This window comes from Lissotriton helveticus, chromosome 5_1 (assembly GCF_964261635.1).
Source record: "Lissotriton helveticus chromosome 5_1, aLisHel1.1, whole genome shotgun sequence".
Classification (NCBI taxonomy): domain Eukaryota; kingdom Metazoa; phylum Chordata; class Amphibia; order Caudata; family Salamandridae; genus Lissotriton; species Lissotriton helveticus.
The window spans coordinates 522,607,215-522,630,440 of NC_136065.1; the positions used below are offsets into that span (position 1 = coordinate 522,607,215).

Below are 23,226 nucleotides of genomic sequence, written 5' to 3' on the forward strand. Positions count from 1 at the left end.
GATGGAAATTAGTGTGGTCTACCTCCCAGGTTTCCTGCACACAGATTATTTTGAAGTTATTCCAGTCAATCCTGATTTTGGAACTTAGCTGACAGACCTGCTACGTTCCAGGATACTAATTTAAAGGAACTCCCTTGGGGGTAGGGGGGAGGGGCAAGTGCATATAATAGGCCTATCACTACTTCGAGGGATCTCGGTCCTGGATGGCCTTATTTTGCCAGAGGCAAGCTGGATCACGTTTTAGGTAACACATCTTGGATGGTCCTCTGCCTGCGGTTTTAAAGTTGAGGGGCCAAATTTGGCACATTTTCTTGGCCTGACTCCTCTCCCTGCAGTCACTCTACTTCACTAAGATGTCTACCCCAGTGAAGTGGAGCATATTCATTGAGTAACGGTAGTGCTGGCCCACCTCCCTCCCTCTGGGGGCTAACTGACGGCCATATATATCTCCTCCGCCTGGTACTGCTGCCAAAAGCTTGCTCCTCTCCCCATCAACCCCCCCTCTCATCCTACCTAGCTGGCCAATCCTATGCCTGTTGTGCTCAAAATGCCCAGAATTAGGCATATGATCTGGTGGGGTATAAAAGTAGCTTAAATTCCAGGCCTGGATAGTGGATCGTGAATGTGTCTGAAGGCCCCAGCGAACATGGTCCGCAGCCTTAGGATCTTTAAAATTAGTAACAATGCAGTCCCCTGCCATATTTTTTGTCCTATATCCTACCCAGCTCACTCTCCTCACACACAAAAATAATCTTACACTGTACATCTCGAGGCAATGGTCTATTGTTGTTTAACCAGTGTGTTGTATTGTTATGATTTGGACGTAGGAGTCAACTTTACCGTGTTCCAATTCAGGAACACCGGTCAAGACAGCAACGTTGGGTGTACAATCTGGGGGTAGGTCTAAGTGAGGGTGCAAGTTCTTTGCCTCATTCCCATCCCTGTCGTTACTGCGGCTTACCCCATTTGTCTCTACGGGAACTATGTTTCCACCACTCACAGTTCCACCCCTTAACTCATTGTGGCCCATCGGTTGCACGGCCCGATCTGTAGTAAATGGCACAATAATATTCGGGCAGGCTACAGGATCCCTTCCTCCCTCCCTCGCCACCTCGTTGACATAACCACAGCTTGCTATTTTGTGGTCAATACCTCCCAAGGTAGACATTATCAGACCTTCCGATTTTTCAAGCCTGCTCTCAATTAGAGAGAGTCTTTTCATTAGGGGCTCTAAAGAAGATGTTATAAGGGCACCTATTTTTAGCCAATACAGTTCCTCGGTCTGTGGTAGTCCAGTTACAGTCTCATCCATATTCATGGCATTTACTACAGACAGAGATCCCTGTGAGACTTCAGCTATTGGGAGGTCTATATTTAACGTCTCTTTCTGGTTACTTGGTTTAGAGGTCTTGGGCTTCTTTCCCTTCTGCTGTATACCTCCTTGTGTGCCTCCTCGTTTTCTCATAGAGCTAACCCCCTGTGTGTATTCAGTTGATTGTAAGGGCTCTTCGTGAATATCTGCCGCGTACATGACCGCGCTCTTAGGTACATTTTGCGATAAGCTGCATGGCAGTGATATGGGGTTCAAAAGGTCTCCATCAGTATTGGATGATACTGAAGTTTGCAGTGGGTTTGCATTCACGGTCTGGGAGTCAATGGCAGGAGCGGTCTGGCAATGATTTTCTGGCGAGCACACATTCATAATGGCCCCCAGAGAGGATCTTTTTGAAAACACAGGGTCGATAGAAAGACGTCGCTCCGTGATGGCGATCTCATGGGCAAGCACGGAAGTAGCCCTCGTTATGAATTGGTCGAGAGTTCCTGCTGCGTACCCAATTCCAGTACAAAAGGGGGTGGTGATGGACGGAGCATCTGAATCAATCAAACACTCACACCCAGTCAAAAGATCTGGGTTTAATCCATCACCGTTCTTTAGCCTACTCTGCCACCGCAGTTCAGACATGGCTATATGCAAATGAGTCTGACCCTGTGCCTTATGGGAACAGTCCAGCCCAAACTGCCAAGCCACGTCTTCCCTGGACCGGAAACAAGCTTCTGAGGACCGGTTTCTGGCATTCCACCTGTCTTCAGCCCGGCTTGCTTGAATCCAGTGGTAAAGGGAGCAAGGGACTCACGTCTGAGCATACCCTGCCACACTTATGGTGGCCAAAAGCGGTACAAAAGGGGGTGGTGATGGACAGAGCATCTGAATCAATCAAACACTCACACCCAGTCAAAATATCTGGGTTTAATCCATCACCGTTCTTTAGCCCACTCTGCCACCCCAGTTCATACATGGCTATATGCAAATCAGTCTGACCCTGTGCCTCATGGGAACAGTCCAGCCCGAACTGCCAAGCCATGTCTTCCCTGGACCGGAAACAAGCTTCCGAGGACCGGTTTCTGGCATTCCAGCCGTCTTCAGCCCGGCTTGCTTGTATCCAGTGGCAAGTGAGCAAGGGGTCCATAGAAAGACGTTGCTCCGTGATGGCGATCTCATGGGCAAGCACGGAAGTAGCCCTCGTTATGAATTGGTCGAGAGTTCCTGCTGCGTACCCAATTCCGGCAGCTTTCCCCACTCTCCCCTCACGTGCTGCCATTTTAGTTCAAGGAGAAAGGAGAATTACAATTGGCTCAAATAACAGCCTTTGAGACCACTTACTGGTAATGCAGGTCAGCCGTTAGTGGCGAAGGCCTTAGAGGGGGGGCCCCAGCCCAGCCTCTCCCTGTCTCGAACGGGCTCAAATGGGCCCACCCTTGCGCCGTGCCGCGGGGTGAGAGGCTGCGCTATGAGCGCGTTGGCCCCGCCTCTCCCTCACTTGCGGCAGCTGTGTGGTCCTGCGCTGCACTCTGGGGGATAGAGTCCACCCCAGAGTGTGCGGATGGAGGCAAAACAGCAGCGGGTCCCACAACGGCAAATGCGGGCAAATTCGGGCAGGAAAAGCCACGGGCAGACTGTCAGGTAGGTGGCAGACTTTTGCAGAGGTCCAGGAAAGGACTTTTGCAGAGCTCCAGGTGCAGGTAATTGGAGTGATTGTTTTCAGGTGTGGTGTGTGCATTTGCGGGAAGAAGTGATGACCAATTTGACAATGAGGAGAGGAGGGGTAACCTTGAGCCAAAAGGAGCAAGCCCCTCACGTGCTGGTGTAACAGAGGTATCATCCCTCAATGGTGGCTATCTCAGAGTGTGTAGTGCTCAAATGCTGGCCAACCCAAAGTCAACCATGGTTTTTGAAAGGCGGCATCTAAGCAGTAAACTAAGACAGTTGAAGGTTTTCTTAATGGAAGATGATGGTAAGAGAAATATATGGTGCACCTAAGTGCTCATGCATATATAGTGACAGGAAGCAAGTCAGGTGCACATAAGTGCTAGCCATCCCTCATGGACGAATCTAGGCATATTGGCATCTATGTTCATGTTGTAAATATGGGCAGCCACATGTAATAAGTAACACGGGCGGCTAAGTGGTCTACTGCCAATGGATGTGCATGCTTGGAGAGCACTATTGGGCAAATGGCTAATGAAGATAAGAGAGAAGAGAAGGGGTATGCTGGAAGTCATAGGAGTGAGACCCTCATGTGCTGGTGTAGCAGAACTATCATCCTTCGGTGGTGGCCATCCTGGAGTGTGTAGCGAATAAATGTGGGCTGGCCCAAAGTCATCAATTATATTAGTAAAGCGGCATCTAAAACAGTAGACTAACACAGCTAAATGTTTTCTTATGGAGGGCAACACCTCATTGTTTCAACATAAACATTTGTAGTAATGACGAAGATACCCATGGCAAGTTGCAAAAGGTTTATCATAAGCACTGCTTTGTGTGGTGTATGAGACTCCAAAGCAGGGTGTTCCATATGTTACATGGTCTCAATGGTGAATGGTATATATGACCGAATGTCAATAAATCCATTGTAAGGGAGTATCTGATTTCGCAGGAGACTGACCTGGGAATTATACCTTGCACCGAGGGATTTCGTCATTCAGACCTTTGCTGTTCATGGAGAGGCAGAAAATACACCATTTCTCCCTTCTGAAAAGGTTAACAGGACTACATGAGTTACTTGCCATAGATGAAACAAATTTGTTTACAGTGTGTCTTCTTTATTTTCTCATTTCGTTTCCAGATTGGATGATCAATTTTAAAATTTGTAATCAAGATATTTTCTTCTAGGGCAATACCTAAACTGCATATTACGTCTTAGGTGTGGGGTAGGGTTATCCCCCCTTTTTAGGTTCTGAAGAAGCACTTTGGATCTTTTTTGGACCATCATGCGCGAAAAATGTTGACCTGACCACACTCACAGATTTAGGCTACTTGGATACATCACGTCCCTGTAGTAGCCCCTACCAAATTACACTTTTTAATCTTGCCGAGGGAACCATCACATTAAAGTCCAATGTGGTATCTCTTAGACAGTTTTAGTCTCCCTTCATTTCACTACACCCATTCACTCCACCCCACACATTCAAAATGCCCTCACACTGGCACCTGTCATCAGACAGCAAAACTAAACAGGTCTTCGCTAAAGCGACCCTTCGTGGGGCACTGCCACACCAGCCCTATGAGAAGCACGTCCTATGATGATACAGTACGTCTTCATGGATGTGTGATGGCACCAAGAAATAATCATAGGGATTCTCCCTTCTTTGTCAGCCTTTATTTCGTCTTTGCTTTCTGAAAGGAACAGTACCTCCACTGCTTTTCTGCATTAGCAGTTTCGGAGCCTAGGTACTGGACGTTTACTGGCTCCCAGTCCTCCCTCTTCATTGTTTTGAGTCATATTCATGGCCATATTCAAATCTCTACAATGTCCAGAAGATATAACATGACATAACCTAACAAACATTTCGCTCAACTCATTAAGAGCTGTTTCATAGTGTGAGTTGAAGACATGTGTAGAGTAAATCAAAGATGAATACTCCGCTATAAGTATTGCTCTCATAGAGTGGGCAGGAGTTTCTTTTTATTCTTAACTCAGACTGTCTTTAATTTACTCCCATATTAGGGTTTCATTTTCCGGTGCCTCGGGAAGTGCCTCGCCACATGCGATGATACTGTGCTGGTCTTACGTTACCTTCGAAAGATGTTCAATTCTACTAAGTTTATTGCAACTCCTCACCATGCAGTAAGTAGCAAGTGTATTTCTATTCCCCTTAGGTAAAATGTCACCCTGTATGACCAGAACAAACACATGGAGTCTTACGGGACTGAAGAGCATCTGGGTTTTCATTGTTTCGGATTGTAATTTCATTAAAGGAGCTTGATGGTAAGTTAATGATGACAGGAGACACCTTCCTCACTCAGCACATCCTGTCACCTAAAAGTGTGATATCTACCCCATGGATAGCCAAATCATATCAGAGTGGAAACCCTCCGCAGAGTGGATGAAGACTGTAGTATAGCGCCTTTGTTCAGGTTACTACTGCTACATTTCATCAGGGATTATTTTTGCCTCTTTAGGTGATCCGTCTTGATAGACACAAGTGTATTAATTATATAAATCAAGCTTAATCAATGTAGTAGATAAATGGGATGAAGATCTAAAGCTTTGTGGAGCTTTCAGAGAGGTCCAAAGAGATAACAGAGCTGTCTTTTCTACCTGTTGTTAGAAGGGGGCGATTTCTCAGGGAATGAAGGACAGAGCAGAATCTGGTGTAATCCCTGCACAGTACCCTTAAGGCAGAGAGGATAAGCATTCCTTCTAAAGAAATCGGACTCCTTCTTCCCAAATGCTTGTGTACTAAAAAGTCCTTGCAGTTTCTTTAGGTGAAAACCATAAAGAACCAAGTTACAGAACACAAATAGTGACTGAACTCCCATCTTATTGTCCATAGATGCTTCTTCAGTAGCATGGTAAGGACACTCCAGCATAGTTGTATAGGGAGTATCCTTAAATCATGCTTTCTGGAAACTGAATATATTTGCTTTACTAGTGGAGAACCATTTGCGATTGCCAGTTGTAAACACTGAAGGTCCAATCAAGAACCGTATCATTATAATTTCTTTCTAATATGGAATCTCTAGTCCTAAATGCCTGTGTTTGGTTAATGTTTCCCTAATGCTATGAGTTGTCTTTCACTTTTTGCAGGATATAATAATTGGATTTGAAACATGTGCCAAGACTCATCCATTCGAAAGCCGTCGGGTGATTGAAGAGTACAAAGGCTATCTTTTTGCTATTGACCTAGTAAGAACCATGCATCTCTTTTTGTCTCATATTTCCAACTATCCTCAGCAGTGGCGAATCACATTTATAAAAGTGTAATTTGCAATTAGATAACAGTTTACAAGAAAGAAAAGCAAAAATATGTCTAAAGGCGTAGGTGGTCTACAATACCGAAAACAAAAGAAATTTAGACATTTATTTTGAAGGGGCTTATAATACCAAATGCAACAATGTCTTAAATTCACTCTAAACAACAAGAACATTCAACCTTTACTTCCTCCTTTGCATTAGTCATGACTTCAGAAGTGATAGAGCACAGACGGAAAGGCTGCCCTCCAAGACGACTCGCATTTAGGAATCAATACAAGACCGGGTCTAAGACCGGTCCCTGCACTCCGAGGTGGCGGAGTACTAAGGATCAAACTCCAGGCCTGGCTAAAGGCTGGGCTCTTCATCCACAGGATACACAATACAGTTACATTGTGGAAAGGAGAGGGGCTCTGTTCATAACTCCAGTTGAAATAGTGACTGGCCTAAGCCAGGAGGCAACCTTCACTGGCCCTGGTGTGTTGTGCTACATTCAGGACGTCCTAGGGCCGAATATCAAAGGCAATCTGAGAAAAAAGTCTAACTTTATGACTTTTGGTATTCACAGAAGACATTTACTACTTTTGGTATTCAAAGAGGTAATTTATGAGTCGTATCTATACGTTTGCAGTTGGGCCGGAATCTCCGCCCCTGTGCCAAACTCTCCACACCCAGGCCTTACTCTCCATCTGGGGCCGTACTCTCCAGCTGGGGCATTACTCTCATCTTGAGTCGTTCCTTCCAGCTCAGGCCGAATGAAGTGTAATCAATGGGCTGGAATGCAAAATTTACAAAAAGGACCATTAGGAACATGTGATAAATTGTAGAGGAGGTAATTTAAAACAGTCTGGCAGGGGAAATGGTATGGCCAGACACTGCATCATGATCCAAATAAGTTTGCTCCTCTGTATCATGGTGCAATTTGTGCTTCCCTCAGTGTTGACTGTAGTGTAAACACTACAGTCAATACTTAGGGTGCTCCCCTTAGTGTTGACTGTAGTGTTAATACCAGAGTGTGTGTGTGTGTGTGTGTGTGTGTGTGTGTGTGTGTGTGTGTGTGTGTGTGTGTGTGTGTGAATAAGAGTTACAGTAGGAGTAATGGGAAACATTAAAGTTAGGTGTAGTGTTAGACTCCAGGTTGTGTATATTGTGCCAATTAGGGAACAGTTGTTGTTTAATGTTAGTCTTAAGGATACCTTTATGGCTAGAGGTGAAGTATGGGTTTGATAGAGGGTTAGGGTAAATGATTTTGTTAAGGTTAAGGATACTTTGCAGGATTGAACTAGGTTTAAGTTTATGGAATGTAGGCGTACAGTATGTTGCTAGTGTTAGGGGTTTTGTGTTTGGGTTACATTGCATAAGAGTAATGGGCAATTGATGAGGATAGCGTTAGCGTTAGGCATAGGATTTGCGGTTCGTGTACCTTACAGCAAGAGTCAGATCCTCTAACAACAATTTCTTATATGGCATTTAAATTTGAAATATCAGTTTCTCACTTTTCTTTTTGTATTTCTTTTAATTTAATATTTAATTTCTCAATTTTATCTGAGATACCCGTGGCAGGGGACAAGTATCTTTTGAGCAGATATGTGCAGGAGGTAGTGCTACTAAAAAGGTATTTGACTCCATAATTCAGCCTTTGAGTGAATGGTCTATCTTACCTCTGTCTCCCCAGCTGTCTAGCACAGAAAAAGAGTTGTGTTTAAACTTTATCATAACCAACAGCCATTACACATCCCTCACTTCTTTCACAGTACATTACGTACCTGGACAAGTGGAAGATGCACTCCAACAAATATGCCAATGGCAATGACAAAACATTGGGGCATATTAGGAAGAACCTTGTTAACATTATCGCCGTTTTAGCGGCAGAAAACTGTCGCTAAAACTGCGATAATGGGCTTGCTAATATGCGTTATAGAATTCCAAACGAAGCCCAGGTTAGATAACCTGCACATCTAACCTGGGCTTCTATTGGAATTCTATAACGCATATTATCAAGCCCATTATTGCCGTTTTAGCTGCAGTTTCCTGTATCTAAAACAGCGATCATTTTAACGAGGTTCTTGCTAATATGCCCTATTGTTTGTTAAGCGGTACAAAAGGGAGTGGTGATGGACGGAGCATCAAAACCAATCAAACACTCACACCCAGTCAAAAGATCTGGGTTTAATCCATCACCGTTCTTTAGCCCACTCTGCCACCCCAGTTCAGACATGGCTATATGCAAATCAGTCTGACCCTGTGCCTCATGGGAACAGTCCAGCCCGAACTGCCAAGCCATGCCTTCCCTGGACCGGAAACAAGCTTCCGAGGACCGGTTTCTGGCATTATGTTATGTTATATGTTATGTTATATGGTTTCTTGTAACGCGCACTGCTAGTCAAGACTGTCCTGGCGCGAGAGAGAATTCGGATGACGGCTAATATAAAAGCAGGTGGACTACACGGGTTGCCTAAAGAGGTAGGTTTTTAGGTGTTTTTTGAAGTATGTAAGGTTTGTCGTGTGTCTGAGAAGCCGTCTTCAGCCCGGCTTGCCGCCATAAGTGTGGCAGGGTATGCTCAGACGTGAGTCCCTTGCTCACTTTGCCACTGGATTCAAGCAAGCCGGGCTGAAGACGGCTGGAATGCCAGAAACCGGTCCTCGGAAGCTTGTTTCCGATCCAGGGAAGACATGGCTTGGCAGTTCGGGCTGGACTGTTACCATAAGGCACAGGGTCAGACTGATTTGCATATAGCCATGTCTAAACTGGGGTGGCAGAGTGGGCTAAAGAACGGTGATGGATTAAACCCAGATCTTTTGACTGGGTGTGAGTTTTTGATTAATTCAGATGCTCCGTCCATCACCACCCTCTTTTGTACCGCTTTTGGCCACCATAAGTGTGGCAGGGTATGCTCAGACGTGAGTCCCTTGCTCACTTTGCCACTGGATTCAAGCAAGCCGGGCTGAAGACAGCTGGAATGCCAGAAACCGGTCCTCGGAAGTTTGTTTCCGGTCCAGGGAAGACATGGCTTGGCAGTTCGGGCTGGACTGTTACCATAAGGCACAGGGTCAGACTGATTTGCATATAGCCATGTCTGAACTGGGGTGGCAGAGTGGGCTAAAGAACGGTGATGGATTAAACCCAGATCTTTTGACTGGGTGTGAGTGTTTGATTAATTCAGATGCTCCGTCCATCAGCACCCCCTTTTGTACCGCTTTTGGCCGCCATAAGTGTGGCAGGGTATGCTCAGACGTGAGTCCCTTGCTCACTTTGCCACTGGATTCAAGCAAGCCGGGCTGAAGACGGCTGGAATGACAGAAACCGGTCCTCGGAAGCTTGTTTCCGGTCCAGGGAAGACATGGCTTGGCAGTTCGGGCTGGACTGTTACCATAAGGCACAGGGTCAGACTGATTTGCATATAGTCATGTCTGAACTGGGGTGGCAGAGTGGGCTAAAGAATGGTGATGGATTAAACCCAGATCTTTTGACTGGGTGTGAGTGTTTGATTAATTCAGATGCTCTGTCCATCACCACCCCCCTTTGTACCGCTTTTGGCGGCCATAAGTGTGGCAGTGTATGCTCAGATGTGAGTCCCTTGCTCACTTTGCCACTGGATTCAAGCAAGCCGGGCTGAAGACGGCTGGAATGCCAGAAACCGGTCCTCGGAAGCTTGTTTCCGGTCAAGGGAAGACATGGCTTGGCAGTTCGGGCTGGACTGATACCATAAGGCACAGGGTCAGACTGATTTGCATATAGCCATGTCTGAACTGGGGTGGCAGAGTGGGCTAAAGAACGGTGATGGATTAAACCCAGCTCTTTTGACTGGGTGTGAGTGTTTGATTAATTCAGATGCTCCATCCATCACCACCCCCTTTTGTACCGCTTTTGGCTGCCATAAGTGTGGCAGGGTATGCTCAGACGTGAGTCCCTTGCTCACTTTGCCACTGGATTCAAGCAAGCCGGGCTGAAGATGGCTGGAATGCCAGAAACCGGTCCTCGGAAGCTTGTTTCCGGTCCAGGGAAGACATGGCTTGGCAGTTTGGGCTGGACTGTTACCATAAGGCGCAGGGTCAGACTGATTTGCATATAGCCATGTCTGAACTGGGGTGGCATAGTGGGCTAAAGAACGGTGATGGATTAAACCCAGATCTTTTGACTGGGTGTGAGTGTTTGATTAATTCAGATGCTCCGTCCATCACCACCCCCTTTTGTACCGCTATTGTTTGTTAAGGCAGGAAACCTATGAGCTGCCAGCCTTTAAATGAAAAAAACTAGCTGGCTAATTTTACAATTGTCATTAAGTTTGATGGATCAATATCCGAAGTGTGGGTTTTAGTTGGAAGTTTAGCACTGCCCAGAAGCTGCATGAAGTCAGCACCAGATGGATGATTTTACTTTTTCAGACAGTTCAAAGATCCAATTTCTGGCAAAGCTCTTAACTTACAATAGTGGTTGCTTTTTAGGTCTCGGCTCTCGACGGCACGCATGCCCTGTCTCGACCCAACACTGCTGTATCTACTGTATGGGGTTCAACCTTCCCTTGGGGTTCCTATTTGCTGCTACAATCGTCACTGTTCAGTTTCAAAACTCCATTCATTCATTGCATGAATTTTTCATGCCTCATCCTGTGCTGAACCCTCCCTGAGAGCACTAGCCAATTTACTTAAGTCTTTTAATCAATCAGGGATTTGTGAAGCGCCCTACTCACCTGTGAGGTTCTCAAGGCACTGATGGGGTTGGAGGGGGGGAGGGGGTGTTAAAGCAGCTCTGTCTCATCTGAAGAGCCAGGTCTTGAGGCTCTTCCTGAATGCTTGTACTGTGGGAGTTCGTCTAATGCTGAGGGTGAGATTGTTCCAGGTCTTGGCTGCAATGCAGGAGAAGGCTCTCCCTCCTGCTCTGGCTGTGTGGATGTGTGGGATTTCTTGGGTGCGTAGAAGGCTCTCCCTCCTGTTCTGTGGATGCGTAGGATTTTGGCCAGGGCAAGGTCGGTGTAGAGGAGGCTTCTCTTGGGTGCGTAGAAGGAGATTCTTTTTTTAAGGTATTGGTGTCCGGTGTTGCGGAGGGATTTGTAGGCATGAGTGAGGAGCTTGAAGGTCACTCTCTTTTCGACGGGGAGCCAGTGGAGATCTTGTGGGTGCTGGGTGATGTGATCTTGACGTGGGACGCCTAGGACAAGTCTGGCTGCAGCGTTCTAGATTGTCTGGAGTTTGAGGAGTAGACATTTGTTGATTCCGGCATAGAGGGCATTCCCGTAGTCTAGTCTGCTGGTTATGAGTGTGTGGGTGATGGTCTTTCTGGATTCAGGGGGGTCCATTTGAAGGTCCTGTGGAGGATGTACAGGATATGGCGTCATCTGTCGGTTTAGGGTGATGGAGGAGTCGAGTGTGATGCTGAGGTTACTAGCTTGGTCCATGGGTGTCAGAGGGTTGCTGAGGGCGGTGGACCACCGGGTGTTGTCCCATGGGGAGGGGGTATATCCAAGGATGACGACTTCCGTTTTCTCTGAGTTGAGCTACAGGTAGCTGCTGCTCATCCAGGAGGCGACATCTTTCATTCCTTCCTGTAAGCTGTGTCTGGTGATCTCTGGTTTATCAGTGAATGAGAAGATGAGCTGGGTGTCGGAAGCGTGGAATACTATCCTGAGTCTGTGTTTTCTGACAATGGTGGCGAGAAGGGCCATGCAGATGTTGAGGAGCGTGGGTCTGATTGAGGATCCTTGGGGTACTCCGCAGCTGATCTCTGTGGGTTCAGAGAGGAAGGGCGGGAGTCTGATTATTTGAGTTTGGCCGGTGAGAAAGGAACAGATCCATTCCCCTGAATGCCGGCGTCGCAGAGTCTGGCGGTTAGTGCACGGTGGGAGACGGTGTCGAAGGCTGCTGATAGCTCTAGTGGGATGAGGGCTGCCATGTGTCTTTTGGTCGAGGAGGGTGCGGATGTCGCCCGTGGCGGCTAGTTGGGTAGTCTCGTGCTGAGGTTGCTACGGAATACAGATTGGGAAGTGCAGAGGATAGAGTTGGATTCTATAAAGTTCGTGAGCTGGTTGTTGACGATCTTCTGTTTGACTTTGGCTGCGAAGGGGAGGAGAGAGGTGAGAAAGGAATGGGTCCATCCCCCTGAATTCCAGCGTCGCAGAGTCCGGCGGTTATTGCACGGTGGGAGACGGTGTCGAAGGCTGCTGATAGGTCTACTAGGATGAGGGCAGTCGTGTGTCCTTGGTCGAGGAGGGTGCGGATGTTGCCCGTGGTGGCTATAAGGGCAGTCTTGGTGCTGAGGTTGCTATGGAATACAGATTGGGAAGTGTAGAGGATCGAGTTGGATTTTATAAAGTTTGTGAGCTGGTTGTTGACGATCTTCTCAGTGACTTTGGCTGCGAAGGGGAGGAGAACGATGGGTCTATAGTTCTGGAGGTTGTCGGCTCTGCGGAGGGCTTCTTGAGGAGGGACTTGACATCTGTTTCAAGGGTGCTATAGAGGGTGGCGGCTCTGTGGAAGATGCACGTCAAGCAAGGGTCGGTGGGGGCTCCTGAGTGTATGCTTCTCATGGTCTTAGCTGTGTCTTCTGTGGTGACAGGGGTCCATGCGGTGATGGTAGGCTGGTTGGCATTACTGGTTGTAGGTGTAGTAGCGGTGCCTAGGCTCCGCTCGTTGAAGTTGTCGGAGAGAGTGCTGATCTTGTGATTTAAGTAGGATTCACTGGGGAGTTTTGTGAATTCTTGTATGATGCTGAAGAGTTGCTGGAGTTGGAGAGGATTCTGTCCTGGATTAAATTCTTCTGTGTTCTGTCATGGCTGTCTTGCAGGCGGTGCATGCTTCAGGGGTTTTGCTGTTCCTCCAGGCTTTCACGAGTCGTTGGCACAAACGCTTGGGTTCTCAGAGGTCGGTGGTGAACCAGGTGCTTTCGTGCTGCTTTGCCCATCAGAGTTCTGGAGGGGGACGAGTGTGTTTGCGCAGTCGGTGATCCATCTGTGGAGTTCATTGGCTGCAGAGTTGGCATCTGTTGTGGTGGGAGAAGGAGTGCGGTTGAGGGCAGAGTTGATGTACTCTCTGGTGATCTTGCTCCAGTTCCTGCACGAAGGCATGGAGTAGACTTGTGTGAGGTGGATTTATAGCAGGAAAAGTGGATACAGTGGTGGTCTGTCCATGGGGTTGCGTGGTGTGGCTGAAGCGAATGTTGTTTCCTTCTGTGAAGATGGGGTTGAGGGTGTGACCGGCCAATGTTGGTGAGGTTGTCCAGGAGGGCGGTGGACTTGGGGGTCGCTGAGGTTGGTGAGGTGGAGGTTCAGGTCTCTGAGAAGTATGTAATCCGTGGATGCGAGGGGCAAGATGACTTCACGATGGTAGTGCTGAATGTGGCACGTGGTCCAGGAGGTCTGTAGGCAAGGGTTTTCCATAGAGTCGTTCGGGTGTTGCTCTGGATCTGGAAATGAAGGTGTTCCTTGGGGGATGAGGAGTCAGTCGTGCTGGCTGTAGTTAGTTGGAGGGAGTTTTTGTGTACAACAGTGAGTCTACCTCCAAGTGGTTGGGGCTGTCCTTCTTCCGGATCTTGTACCCGTTTAGCGATGGCGGTTGCGAATTCGGGTGCCGAGCTGGTGTCGGTCCAGGTCTTTGTGAGGAAGGCGACTTCGGGCGAGATAGTGTTGAGGAGGTCCCAGATTTCTACTGCATGTCTGTGCAGGGAGCGTATGTTGAGGAGGATGCAGCTCAGGGGGATGGGTGCGCTGGCATTCGGTGGGTTGGCGGTAGCAGTGGGGGTCTAGTAGTGGGTGAAGGTGCAGCAGCAGTGTTGGCAGGAGAGCTGGCCTTGGGTGGTGTTCGCCATTGACTGCTGGCAATTGTAGTTTCTTCCGGGATTGAGTATGTGGAGGGATGCTGAGTCGTAGCAGCGGAGGTCAGTGGACTAGGGTCCCTGGCGCTGGTTGTGGCCCAGTTACAGAGGCTTGCCTTTGGTGTGCCATTGCGCCCCAACTGCTTTCCTGCTGCGTGCCTGCTGTGCGGCTGCACAGCAGCCATCATTAAGTAGGGGTCGGGGAGGGAGAGCAGCTGGGAGGTGAGAGCGGAAAGATGCAGGAAGGAGGAGCGGCGGGAGCAGCAATGGCGGGAAAGGGAGCGAAACAGAAAACCGGGCGTTAAAAATAAGGCACAGAAAGGAAAAAAGGACACAATAAAGGCACAAGGAGGGAAAAAGACATAACAAGGCACAAAGAGAAGAAAGAGAAAATGCACACACTAAAGGCACAGAGAAAAAAAAGACATAACGAGGCGCAATAACGGTACAGAGAGAAAAAAGGCACAGAAAGGCACAGAGGGGAAAAAGGCAACTGACGCAGCTGCGCTACGGGAGAGCAGTTTCCCTGACCTGGAGGTCAGAGGTCTTTAATAGCTGCCATTTTAGATACTCATGTCTGGACTAATTTTTTCATTGCATAATACTGTTGTACACAGTGAGTGCAGACGCTTCTATCTCGTGGATCTTGAAAAGTTTTTTTTTAAATTATTGTCTTGTGCTTTTATTTCGACAAATTACTGACTCAGGTTTTTTCTTTTTTTCATTTGTGGCGTTTCCATTGTTCAGCATGTGCCCCTTCATAACTGCTGTTTTATTGATCTAAGCGGTTTGACGAAAAAATTGGAATTGAAACAGCCTGCAGCCTGTCGTTTTAAAAGCTGATTTCTCTGGGGAAAGCATACTTCTGACAGTACCCAATGCTATCTTGGCTAAAACACTGCTTCCAAGTTGTTAAAATCAAATAGGAGCGCTCAATCAGATCTCATTAGAAGCCAGCCTGCAGTGAGATCTTAGATGGGACTGAGAGGGGCTGCAAGTCATACGAGAATCCTTGGGTTAAATGATGCAGAGGGCTGCAGTCTTCTCTGCATGTTTCGTCCTCACCCCGCAGAAACATTCGGTTTACTCGTGCACTTTCTTTCGGGTCTCATTTTTCTGACTCTGCGCACATGTTCCTGTTTAACAGCGTGAACACCGTAATAATAATAATTTACTTTTTCATTTATAACTCTTGTGACCATAGTTTCATAGCACTACCACATGTCTTGAAGATACTATTTTTAACAACCCAGGCACGAATAAATATCACATAGTCCCAGGGCTTTAAGTGGACCGGGTCTTGCCGGTGCACCAGCAGTACTAAAAAGCAGGTGCTGAGATGGGTCCCTATCGGGCTTTTACATTTGTATAACGTGCCCTGGTAGGGGGTGGCGCAAATTGCGGGGGGCTTTGTTTCAATTGTTTTTGTCGCTAGTCTTATTTATTGCTCTCTGATTCTAACTCAGGGGGCTAGGCACCCTCTCACACTGCAGTGGATTTGAAAATACAAACGCTTAATTGTCCCTTGCCACTGCCCACCTGGGCTCTCTGCAGGAGGGGCCTTTCACTGCACAGTGTGGGCCGCACTGAAGCGACCTCTCAATACGTGCACCACCTCTTCAATAAAACAAGAACAACGCCTATTTTTCTCAGAACGTACCTGTGGGTCAAAAGGTTGATATGTGATCGAAAAGAGTGGCAGACTGTAAGGTACTACACTATGAACATTTTGGGAACCATCTGAGTAATTTTACACTCATCTAATTTGAAGAAACCTGTTACATATGTTTCTTTTATTATATTATATTACACCATATTTGCATGTACATGTGATTTTCCTAGGATTACATTTGTACACATGTGTGCTACATTGTGTGCATACCCCAAGGGCAGGATGACATATTGCACATTTATTTCTGCATCTACACATTTGCCCACTACCCCTATTCCGTGGCCAAAACACACGCAGCCATTTTCGTTGTCGGGCATACTGCTCCCACTGACTTATGAACCACAGTGTCTGCTTGGTCAATCTATCTTGCTCTATGCCTCACTCTGAGAATGTGAAAACAACATATATGCATTGGTACAGGCAAAGCCTTGCACCTCTATTCAGGTATGTCTCTGATGGTAAATTACACAGCTAGATTAAGCCATGTTTTTAGGTCTCGGCTCTAGACAGCGCACATGAGCTGTTTCAAACCAAGAAATACTGCATCTACTACATGGGCTTCAGCCTGCCCATGGGCTTCCCATTTGCTGAAACCTTTGTCACTCTTAAATTATATCCGCATAATTCCACAGCACACCATGCCACATATTTCCACTACACAACTTCACACTACGCCACACAATTCCACAACAAACAATTCCAATCCAACACTTGCACTACCACCAAACCTGTCATCTCTCCTCCACATACCCACAGCCCCTCTCATCTCTCCCTCACACTCACAGTACCCGCTCTCATCTTGCAATACCACTGTCTTCTCGTCCCTCCATCAGATTCCTTGTATCCTCTCTATACTGCCTCCTCACACACGCTACCTCCCTGTACCTCCTCACGCTCTGCACTGGTCCACCTCTCGCTTCTCCCCCATGGGTGCCCCTTCCACTCATGCCTTTTTCTCCCTCTCTCTCTCTCACTTGTATTCTCTCGCACCCCTCTCTCTCGCTCCCTCACACACTCTTACCGCCTCTCTCCTATGGTTCACTTCAGGTCTTGAAGCACAGTTTCCTTCTCGTGCCTTTTCAAAATTTCAATCCCTCAAACCCACGCTCTCCTCCTCTTCTTTGGGTGTCTTCTGCTTACACATGTGCTCCCACTGTATGCATCTGTGGCCTGCTCTCCCCTTCTTTCTGCTCCCCTATCTCTATATCAAGCACCACTTCCTTCACAAACTACCTATTCCTCTTGATCTTCTTTTCTATCTATTCTGTGCAGCTCCCATCCCTATCTGTTCACCATGCCACAAAATTCCCTTTCACAAATACACAACACAATTTCAAAACTAACAATGTCCAATACAACCCACATATTTCCACTGTACACCACATACATCCACTTCACTCCAAACCAAAACATATAGGTGAAAGGCATTGTCATGTACGTCAATTGCTCTAAATATCGAAAATCTGAGACCTAATGTATTGCAAATGCTTGTTAAATTATGCAATCCAATAACTGTGAAGGTCTCTGCGCATTGGCTGAGGGGTATGAAAGGGAAAATGTAGATGATCAGTGGCTAATAAAGCAAGACAATGAAAGGCTCAGACTAGATGAAGAGTTTAGAGAAATGCAACAGCACCTAAAACGGCCGAAGTGAGGTGCCTACCTTAACCAATAGTTGTCAATCTAGAAACATGTAATATGATTCTCTTAGAATACATCAGTCACAACAGCAGTCCCACCTCTTGCTAGGTAACCTAACACTCTACACTGATATTGCATGTATGTATGCATAGATATTTCTATAATCTGAACTTCATAAATATTGTTGAAGGATGGGCCAGACCATCAAATAGTGTACTCCGTTTGGACAGGGCAGTGATGGCATGTACTCTACTGACCTGGCAGACGTACAACCCACCATATTGAAGGCTATCTTCCCACCTGAAAATCCCATGCTAGTTTGTAGGACTTGGGTCAATAATACCAAAAGTTGTGAAGAAATTCAGCTGGCACAACTGCAGGGTCAGCTTTGACTGTGATGTGATGTGAACAGTTTGGTGGCGATTCATTGCTGCATTTCACGCTGATTTGAGAGCAGCTATTGCACAAGAGATAATTCTTTAAAAAAATAATTTTTATTTAGTTTTCAACAATTTTAAGATCACAATACTGTAATACTGCTTCCCCATCCACCTGATTCTCACCTTTCTTAATATCCCATTTAGTTTCAGAATACCATGAAGAAGACCACAGTCAAGTCCACTGCAACCAGTCTGGTGCACTATAGATGGGTCTGTGCCCAAGTCAACTGTGTGCTTTTCCCCCAACAACTTCCTATGGGTGGGCCGCTCTGGGTATTTTGTGATGCGCTTTTCACTGTCCCCAGATGTTATCATACTTTTGTGGTCCTCCTCTGGACCTATTCACTGCTTCCTCAGCTGAAAAGGAGAAAATCATCCCTCTTCGCCACTTTGAGATTGGGAGGGGCCCCCCGGATCCTCAATGGCCCGCTATGTGATGTTTAGCTAAAAAACAACTGATCCCAACCATCAGTTTTTGTCCCCTTACATGTCCCAACCCGGGAATACATTCTGAGATCTGTGTAAAGGGCATTTAGCTTTGAGATGGTCAGAGAACATCATATGGTGTGTCTGCCGGACGTCTCCCAATTTAGAGATCCCCAACTTATCTCAGTGCACTTGAGCCCTACTGTTTTCCATAGCCATGTACCCTTCCACAATGGCTTCTTCCTAGTGGGCACTCTCCACTATCATATCCATTGCAATGCCTCTTTCCAGCAAATCACTGGAATGGCTGGAATGGCCAGGGGAGTAGGTAGGAAGGACTCCCATAACGCCAAAACCCTGGTGCTTGCCTGGCAAAGTCCACGTGAGTCTCGTAGTGGGTCCCCCTGCACCAAAGATCCAGTCAATAACCACAACCAGCTGGGCAGCCCAGTAAAGTAATGCAGGCTGATGTCTACCCGCCCTAGTCCACCATAATAAGGGGTTTGTATGCAGTTCTTATGGGAGATTCACAGTGACGATCCTCGCTACTTGTAGCTATTGAGGATGACCTGTAGGGTTGTAAACCAAAGGCTAGGGATTTTGTGGGGGTAGTGTTGCGAAACATACAACAGCTGTGACCAGGCCACAATTTGGAAGAGGGCTATAGACCCCATCATGATCAGGGGGAGAGAGCTCCATCTTGCCATATGTCCCTTCATTTTGCACGTCAAAGAGGTTATATTCCTGCCCCAGCGTTCCTCTGGGTCTCTTGATATGCGCATGCCCCAGTGTTTGAAATTGGCTTTCTGGTTGGCAAAGGTACGCACCCTGTCCAAGCAGAAGCCATAATCCTGGTCAGGATAAGCAAGATGCACACTAAAAGATAACATGTGCTCAGCTTGGCACAGAACAGTCAGGGGTATCCAAAGAGACAATGTGCAAAGTATGTGTGCAACATACACACTTGCACAGTAACACAATGAATATACCACAACAAGACTCTAGACAGGTTTAGAAAAAAATAGACAATTATATTATTTATAACCAAAACAAGCCTAAAATGACAAAAATCCAATGTATAGAAGTTGAGATATATAACATTTTTAAATGAATAAATGCATTAAAGCACCTAGAAGCAAGCAGCTCTAAAAAGGTTACTTTAGGTTGTGCTGTATCGGGTCAAACTCAAAGTTCAGGTCAAACGCGTGGAAGCGCAGGCAGGCTACAGGACCCACGCAGGACGCAGTGAAAAAAGTACCTTTCCTGGTCTCAAACAGTGAGATGTGTCGATCTGCTCCACGTAGTGAAGGTGATGCGTCAGTTCTGAAAACGGGTGGTAGATGTGTCGAGTGATGTGCCGCATCGGATTCTGCCACACAGTCGAGGGTATGCATCGATCTCACCAAGCTGCCGCCGAGGTGATACGCAGTCTGATGTATCGATCTCCGAGGGCAAAGTGCTAGTTCTGATGCGCTGTGCACATTTTACTCCTGCAACTGGTTGATGCGCCAGTTCCGTTAAACACAGACATAAAATTCATCAAATTCCATGCTGCAAGTGTCTGGGCCACTTCCAGTGAGTTCAGGCACTGGAGCAGAGATAGAGACTTTGATGTCCCTCAGTCTCAAGCAATAGGAGGCCAGCCAACAAGCCCTTGGAGATCACTTGGAGGAAAGGCAGAGCCAAGCTCTCCTTCAGCACAGTCAGAGAAAAGCAGACAGCAGAGAAACACCAGAGAAAAGCAGGCCTTCCAAGCATGCAAGCCAAAGATGAGTCATTTAAGCAGAACAGCAGTCCTTCTGACATAGATTCAGTTCAAGATTCAGAAGTGCCTGATTTTGAGTGGGGCGGGTTGGTCAGAGACCCAGGACTTATAGCCAAAAGTGCCTTTGATGCTGGTTGGTGAATTCAAAGCAGCTCTCTGAAGTGCACAGCTTCCTCTTTCCGCCCAGTCCTGTCCTCCAGCTATCTTTAGGGGATAATCAGTTGTTTGTGTGGGGACAGGTCACTGCCTATTCACGTAAAGTGTTAGACCCTCTGTTGCACTCTGTCCAGGTAAGGCCATCAGAATACAAATGTATGTTGATGGCTACTCAGACACACCTATCCTTTCTGGGTTGTGGCTGTCAAGAGGGAATGCAAAAAGTGTAGCTGTAACTTACTCCAGTTATTGGGGATGGGCTGTCAGGCACACAAAGCAGTAAGTGCAGATAAATGTCTACTTTCTTATAGTGAACAAAGCAAACACAAGGCGATGATGTACGGAGTGCTGAAACTTTTCAGACACTCACCCCCAGTCACAGATTCGGTTGAATGTATCATCATTCTTTAGCTCACTTCGCCACTTTAGTTCAGACCCAGCTATATGCAAATCAGCCTTGACCCTGGCTTGGCAACTCTGGCTGGACTGCTCCCATAAGGAACAGGGTCAAGACGGGGAACATCCTTTTCAACGCAACTTTTACCACGCAGTGCTTTTACAACGCAAGCTTTACCACGAAAACCATTACAACGCATTGCACTGGGGGGCGCTCTAGGATAAGTAATAGTTTAATTTACTATCCAACACCTTCCCTACTATCCACGGGGACTGGAGTTGGAATAGTAAATTAAACTATTCACTATCCAGCACCCCACAAAGCAATACGTTGTAATGGCTTGATTGGTAAAACTTGCGTTGTAACAGCATGCGTGGTAAAATCATGCGTTGTAACAACGTACATCCGGTCAAGACTGATTTGCATATGGCTGGGTCCAAACTGGGGTGATGTGGTGAGCAAAAGAATGATGGATTAATCCCAGATCCTTGTGACTGGGGGTGAATGTTTGCATTGTCCAGCATGTCGTCCAGCAATTGTTTCTTTTGCATACTTTCTTATAGTGGCATTTCTAAAATAGCAATGTTAAATTCAACTTCCCTAGTAAGTAGGATTTATCACTACTATTCCAAACATACGAAACACGAAAAAGCTACTCCTCTCTGATCAGGAAATATAGCTTAAAAGTGTATTAAGAAATTCCTGATGCTAACCTATGAGAGGAGTAGGCCTCATTGTAGTGAAAAGTGAAATATGCTGTTTGTCACTACCAGGACACGTAAAACAGAAAAGTACATGTCCTACGTTTTACTTATATACGCTGTGCCCTTAGGGCTACATAGGGCCTACCTTAGGGGTGACTTATAAGTAATAAAGGGGGAGTTTAAAACTTGTTAAGTAATTCTAAATGCCAAGTCGAAGTGGCATTAAACTGCAAACACAGGCACTGCAGTTGCAGGCCTGAGAGAGGTTTGAAAGGCTTCTTCTATTGGTGGCACGATCAGAGCTGCAGCCCACTAGTAGCATTACATTTACAGGCCCTGGGTATATGATATACCACCTTACAAGGGACTTACAAGTTAATTAAATAGGTCAATTAAGTATACGCCAATCGTACACATGTTTAAGGAAGAAGCACCTGCCCTTTAGCACTGATTCAGAGTGGTAAAGCGCTCAGAGTCTTAGGACCAACAAAAGATTCAGCCAAATGTGGAGGCAAAAAGATTGGTGAAGACCACCCTCAGGCTGACAGGTCAAACACCAACTATTTAAATGCTCCAAATCACCTGGAAGTAACTCTGGAGAAATGGCCACCACAGGGATTATGACTGATTTCCCCCAGTTCACCCTCAGGCCTGTTTCTTCTTTGTAGATTTCTAGAATGCAAATCAGCTGTAGGATCAGTTGGTTTAGATGCTGAATATAAAGGTGGACATCATACCACATACACCCCACCTCAAGCCCCACACCTGTGCATCCCCGATCTATTTGGCCAGTGTTTCAATCACAAGAGCGAATAGGAGAGTAGACAGCAGGTGGCCCTGCCAGTGGCCTCTGCCTATCTGGAACTGTTTTGAGTAAATGGTGTTCACTCTGACCCTATCACATGGCACTGTGTATAACATCTTTGCAGACTGAAGGACTTTAGGGCCAAAATTAATCTTTTCAAGGATGGCGTGGAGGAAAGGTCATTCAACTGAGTCGAAGGCCTTCTCTAAGTCCAGTTGCATCATGGCTGTGTGGTCAGATATATGTGGTACAAGACCATATTTATCCCCCTAAGACAAGGCAGAGGCTCTGGTGGGAGTAAGCCATTTTGATCGCAATTCACTAGGGATTTCACCTGTTTCAGTACCCTGGTGCTACGGCCTTTGCAACTATTTTGGCTTAAATAATAATTAGGGGAATCAGGCTGTAAAGTCTACAGTCTGTAGGTGGCCTATATGGTTTGGGGAAAACTACAACTGAGGCCCCCTAGATATCATAGGGAAGTATCATAGCTGTCCCTGCAGCTTCGACCATTGTAAAGAAGTGAGAGAGTAGTGTTGGTGCAAACATTTCTAAGAATTGCATAAGTAATACACTTGAACCGGGCACCTTCCCAGAATGTATCTCCTGCAAGGCTGCAAATAATTCCTCCTTCGACAGAGGTGCATCCAAATCCTGCAGCATGATAAGGTCCGCAGCTATGGGGTGTTGTTGCTCCACTTGCCCGACGTGTTTGATTGGTAAAGTTTCTCATAGTAATGTGCGCAGTCATTGCCGATTGCCTCAGCATCGTGGGTCACCTCACTGTCAGGCCCTGTGTCTATGGGACAAACCTGTCTGCCAGAGTTGGTTGCATACCTGTGTAACAATGTTCCCATATACTCTCTGTTTTTGAGATTCGGACACTGCTGCCCCTGCAGGATCTGCTATTGTGTCCCCATGAGGAACTGCTTTCCTCCCCTCCCATAATGTGATTGGGGAGACATATGTTGTTGTTTTTTCTCTGAGGTAGAGTTCTATCTTTTCCTTTATGTGGTCCAAAAATCTAACATACTTCAGTCACCCAACCTGAAGGCTTCACTGCGTATTAGACCTAGGCATCCCCAATTAGTTCAATCGGTCAGTGGTCCAATGGTACCCTTTTGTGAATATGGAGTCCAGCAGTGAAAATAATACATAC

The 23,226-nt window shown here is 46.6% G+C and overlaps 1 protein-coding gene across 1 annotated transcript in view; it reads left to right on the top strand.

The window, feature by feature from the left end:
- The window catches only part of LOC144753253 (maestro heat-like repeat-containing protein family member 1), an 82,021-nt gene that overhangs the window by 51,265 nt on the left and 7,530 nt on the right, over positions 1-23,226 (top strand). Inside the window, exons 10-11 of the mRNA XM_078641004.1 lie at positions 5,007-5,126; positions 6,090-6,188. Coding sequence (XP_078497130.1) covers positions 5,007-5,126; positions 6,090-6,188 — 219 coding nt within the window. The remainder of the gene's footprint in view (positions 1-5,006; positions 5,127-6,089; positions 6,189-23,226) is intronic.